At 46.2% G+C, this 5,482-nt stretch overlaps 1 protein-coding gene across 1 annotated transcript; it reads left to right on the top strand.

Annotated features, from left to right (window-relative positions):
* The first annotated feature begins 781 nt into the window (after nucleotides 1-781).
* Nucleotides 782-2,818, top strand: LOC124924591 (laminin-like protein epi-1). Its single transcript, XM_047464608.1, has one exon. The coding sequence runs from the start codon at nucleotides 782-784 to the stop codon at nucleotides 2,816-2,818; it is 2,037 nt and encodes a 678-aa protein (XP_047320564.1).
* The last annotated feature ends 2,664 nt before the right edge of the window (nucleotides 2,819-5,482 follow it).

Below are 5,482 nucleotides of genomic sequence, written 5' to 3'. Positions count from 1 at the left end.
AGTCGAAAGCAAAATTTTGGAGGGAAATTTCCCGCCCAAAACTCCCGCCTCCTGGTTTACCGCCCACGGATTGGCGCCTATTCCATTACCGCCCTTGGTTTACCGCCCATGGTTTGCCGCCCATTCGGCTTGGAGGGAAAACTCCCGCCAAATATTGATGGGACGGTTGGGTTTCCAAACCGCACCTATAAAAGGGGCTCTCGGCCAATTCATTTCATTCTCACGCGAAATTGCTTTGTCTCTCTAAGCTCTCAAACTCTCTGAAGCGGTTATTCTTCAAACTCTCTCAAACTCTCTAAGATGGGGCGCAACTCAGTTCTGTTCAAACACTTGACTCAAGTGGATGTCGAGGAAATCCGACAGAGAGGCACGCCTGCGGCAAAAAGGGTCATTAACCGGGTAGCCGAAGCCGGTCTGGAGTATTTTCTCGGTGGTCCTCACGTTCTATATAGAGATGCGGTTGTAGAATTTTTCAACACCGCAACTCTCTCCGACGACAAGATCACCGCAACTGTATGCGGTACTGAATTGGAGCTAACCGAGGAATCGGTGGCGGAGAGACTGCGCCTTCCAACAGCCGGCCAGGATGCAACGGCGGATATAGAGATGAGGACATTTGAAGCAGCATGCCAGATACTCTCAGCAAACTAAGGAGCCGATAATAGTATCCGGTAACAAATCGACGTTGCGACCGGAGTATATACCGATTTGTGATATCTTCACAAAGGCGGTTCAAGCAAGAGGAGGAAACTACAGCAGCCTAACCAAAGACAAAATCAGGATGCTAGTCGGCCTGATAGAAGGCACAAAGGTGAACTGGGCAAAGGAGGTGTTCAACAACTTGAAGGATATGGTGAAACCGGATTCCACCCGGTCATGGGGATACGCTGTTCCTCTCGGTAAAATCTTCCTTCACCATAACCTCAAAATCGGTCCCGGCGTCACCATCCCTTCAAGAAGCCTAATCAGAGCCAAACAATTCCCGGAAAGGAAGCAACCGGCCCCCGGTTCCACAGGTGGCCGAAAGAAGACAACCGGCAAGAAATCGGCCCCGGCGAAAGAAAAGGCCGAGCGCAAAGGGAAAGAGAAGATAGTATTCTCAGAACCGCCACAACAAACGGAGGTGGAAGAGTCGGCTTCCACATCTGAACAGACCGAATCAGAAAAGACCGATGACGAAAGACCGAATGATGAAGAAGAGCATTCGGGCCAAAGTCCCGACAACACCAGTACGGGCGCAGATCATGAGACCGAGGAGGGCGGTGAGGAAAGTAGTGAAAAAGAGGAGGAGGAGGACGAACCGACAAAGGCCGACAAGATAGCGCGCAAAACCCTAAAGGTCATTGAACAGCGAGCTGATAAGGTTGGCGAGATATACCGGGAATGGCACGAGCACCGGTTCAGCAAACGGTATAGGCACATCCTACCGGGCTACACCGACGAGGAATGTTTCCAAAGGCTGAGGGAAGTGGAGGACGTAGTCATGGATCTCACAAACTCCGAAACCATTCACGAGGCCCTGGGCCGAACCTGCCTCTTAAGACCGCGAGCACAGCTACGGAAGCTAACCATACGGATCCGGAAAATTACGTTAAGGTTCGAAGAGGTAATATCAGAGGACACCTTAACACCGTTGGTGTTGGAAAGGCTTGAGAAAGCGAGAGGGGAACTCGTTAAAGAAATAGAGCGGCTGGAGGTGATGTACAAACAAAGAGAAATACCGCACTATATACCTCCACGGATCGAAAAGGGTCAAACTAGTGAGGCAACCCCTCCAAGGGCGAATCCGGCAACAGATGAAACCGATGAAAGGACAGACCCTCCTCTCACCGAGCAATCTCCACATAAACAACCGGAAGTCTCCGAACCGGGTGTTACAAAAGAATGGGTCAAGAGCCTCATTCAAGAATTTGAAGACTCGACGGTTAACCCATTGGAGGAGAAATTCAAGAGAACCGTTAGCTCGGCACTCCGGTTCGCCAACACTACAAGGCAACTTTTGTCAAGAACAGAAGACCGGTTCTCAGAAATCGAAGATGATCAACAGAAAGAAGCGGTTCTGCGCAGCAACCACCTTAGGCGAACCGTAATTTTGGAGGATACGACCTCCGAGATAAAAGAGAACTTTGACCGGCTTGAAAGAGAGACCGATGAAAGACTGACAGAGGTTACTAAGGATCTGGTCGGCACAACACTTGATAGGGTCTCCGATCTTGAAAAGAAGAATGTGGGTCTCGAGGACGACCTCAAAGCGCTGACCGCACAAGTTGCCAAATTGCTCCAAGCCAAGATGAATGCGGATGCCGCGGCTGTAGAGGCCGATGCCCGAGCGGCTCAAGAAGTCCAGGATACGCTGGACAACGAAGCAAGAAAAGCGAAGGATCCACCGCAACTTCCCGAAGAGGAAGAGGCCGAGCGAGTACGAAGGACAGAGGCTAAGTTTCCGGGATTTGCAAAGACGGTAGCCGCTCAAGCTGCGAAGGATGCTGAGCGGTTAGAAAGGGAAAGACAGAGGCTAAAAGGCTTTGCAGCCGCTAACAAAAAGAAAAAGGAGGCCTCTGCCTCTTCGATACCGGCAAAGCGGAAAAGAAAACAATCTAAGAAGGACCTAGTAACCGGGCTGCTGAACGAGGTCACTGAAACGGTTATTCAGAATCAACCGGACCCGGTTACTCACAACGAAGATGAAGATGAAGAGCACCTGCAGCCCCGGTCTACAAGACAACGAGTCTCCGAATCGGCCAGTCGACCGCAACTAGTGAAGAAAAAGCGGAACAAGAATCTGATGGCCAGCTATGACTTCTCGGACTCGGAATAGGGGCTCCCCTTCTCTTAACTATGCCTATCTTAATGTTTCTATATAATATTTTCTATTTTCGGTTATCTATATATATAAAGTTATTTTTGAAACCGGCCTACGTTTGCATTTTTACATTGTTTTGATAATTTTAAATAAAATAATCAAAAAGGGAGAAATTGATAGGATAAAAAGATAAGACTTTTCCAAAAAATTTCTCAAAATTTTTCCAAATTTTTCGAAAAATTCTCCCAAGTCAGTTTCAAAAATCCGGACAAAGAAAGAACCGGCCTACGTTTGCAAACTTACATTGTTTTAATAATTTTAAATAAAATAATCAAAAAGGGAGAAATTGTAAGATAAAATTAGACCGGTTCACAGAACTTAACATAAATAAACCTTTTATGCAGGAACAAGGAACCGGACCGGTCAAACAAAAGAACCGGCTAAGTAGACTAGCCGGTCAAACTACGAAACCGACCAAGAACACTTGGAACATGACCGCACAAAGAAAGGATCGGCCAAAGCTCAAAACCGGAAATATCAGACAGCCGATCAGCCACAAGGCAGAAGAGTAACCGGAAGATGTCCGGTTAAATCAATCACACCGGAAGTCATCCGGTTAAAGACAAATGACCGACCAAGTACAAGAAGACAATTCGGGTATCTGTTGAGGATGATACCAAAGGAATAGACTGAACATTTCTATATCTATATAAGTTTGAGGAAAGTCTGCAGACTGCAGAAGACAGTCCTACAGGATCTTTCCACTTCGGGATAAGTCAGAAAGGAGATCTTCCAAGTACAGACAACTGTCTAACAGACAGTGTCCATATTGAGTAAAAGACAAATCTAGCAGGTTTGTCTTACATACCGGAAGAACAGACTGTCAAGTCTGTCAGATTGACCGTCAGGTCTGAAAAGATGACTGCAGAGTCTGAATCACTGAATCACTAAACCTCTGCACCTATGCTCAGCCAATCAGATTCAAGGAACTGAAATATGACCGTTGGCATATTTCACCTATAAAAGGAGCAACTGAAGAAGAGTAATACAGTGACAAAAAGGGGGACACAAGTGACATAGCGAGCAACCAAATTACAAGTGATAAGAGTGTGTTCTCTCTCTAGAAAAGGTCTAAGTGCTAAAGTTGAAGTGTGTGTTTTGCAATTTCGGTGCAAATTGTAAGAGTGTTATCAAGCAGGAAATAAGTCTTGATCGGATTGTACTTGTATTCCTTAGTGAATATCCTTCTCGCGGTTTCGAGAGGAAGGGGTGACGTAGGAGTTTTATCTCCGAACATCCATAAAATCTGTCTTATCATTTACTTTCTACCGGTTCCATTATCTAACCGATCCGTACCGCTCTAACCCACTAAACTCTATCCAAGACGAATTACTAGGTTACCGAAACCGACCCATCATTTTCTTTAACCTTCATCATCCGAAACCGGTTCTGCCTATCATACAAGTGTGCTGCTTCAACATGAAACAAACCTCTTCCGCGCTTGAACCTAGTTCAAGGGTTTGTGACAGTTTGTGTAGTATTGAAACCCTGGTGTTAATCTCTAACCGGATTAACCACCACCCTTGAGTGAGAACCGCTAACCGGTCTAACCCCGGTCCTCCAGCGGCGTCCTAGATCCTAACACCTAGTTTTCTTGCATTTCTCTCACTAAAACTCTCAGAAATATCGTATCGATTCACATTCTCTCAAAATGGTGAAAAAAATCACGCTCGGTCACTGTACTTTGCAGGTGGACTTTCCATCGGTGTATTCTTTTGATCAGCCGGAGGTGGTGAAGATGTTCTAAACCCTAGAATATTCTGGGTTGAGGAAGTATCTGGGCGGATCGTTCATCTTCTATGAAGATGAAGTTCGTGAGTTTTTCAAAACGGCAGTTATGGTGGATGATTCCATCGTAGCAACCGTTAACGGAAAAGAGATATCTTTTGACGAAGCGGGTTATGCGGAGTTCTTTGAACTCCCAACGAAGGGTCATTTGTTCGACTTGGTGCTCCCTTCAAAAATTATGGAGGAAATGAAGACTCCTTCTCTACTGACAGTTCTAAGATCCATGTGAATGGATACAAGAAGGTATTCAAACCTCACTTCATTCTCCTAAACGACATGGTGGTAAAGGCGTTGCAAGGGAAGGCCGACTCTTTCAATCTCTATAGTCAAGACCGTTTTGACTATATGTGCGTCATTTCTAAAGGGATCCAAGTGAACTAGGGTCATACCCTGTTTCAGAATCTGTGTTACTCCATCAGCCAGACGAACAAGGAGAGTATCACGTATGTGGCTCAACTGAGCCACCTGTTGAAGTTTTTGGGGGTTCCTGTTGGTGAACCGGCGCAGATTAACTCCGCAAGAGTTTTTACTGCTTCTACGGTGGCCAACACTCTGACTAGGATGAAGAACAACCTAGTGTCTGCATCTGGGGCTTCTAGTTTCTAGACTGGTGGAAAGCCTTCCACCGATCAAAGCCTTCTACTTCTGTTATGTCAATAGGGGCAAAAAGAACCAGAACTGTGAATGAATCGGAGGCCAGTTCTTCCAGCATGAGGAGCCCAAATCAGAAGGACTCCGAATCTGTTAATTCAAAGGTGAAGCAAGGTCCACGCGTACTTGCTGCAACCCCGATGATATCGTTATCTACTCCCTCAACTTACTTGAGGAAAC

The sequence above is a fragment of the Impatiens glandulifera genome, chromosome 2 (genome assembly GCF_907164915.1).
Source record: "Impatiens glandulifera chromosome 2, dImpGla2.1, whole genome shotgun sequence".
NCBI lineage: Eukaryota > Viridiplantae > Streptophyta > Magnoliopsida > Ericales > Balsaminaceae > Impatiens > Impatiens glandulifera.
The sequence above is the reverse complement of the archived record's forward strand: the minus strand, read 5'-3'. Positions and strand labels throughout refer to the sequence as shown.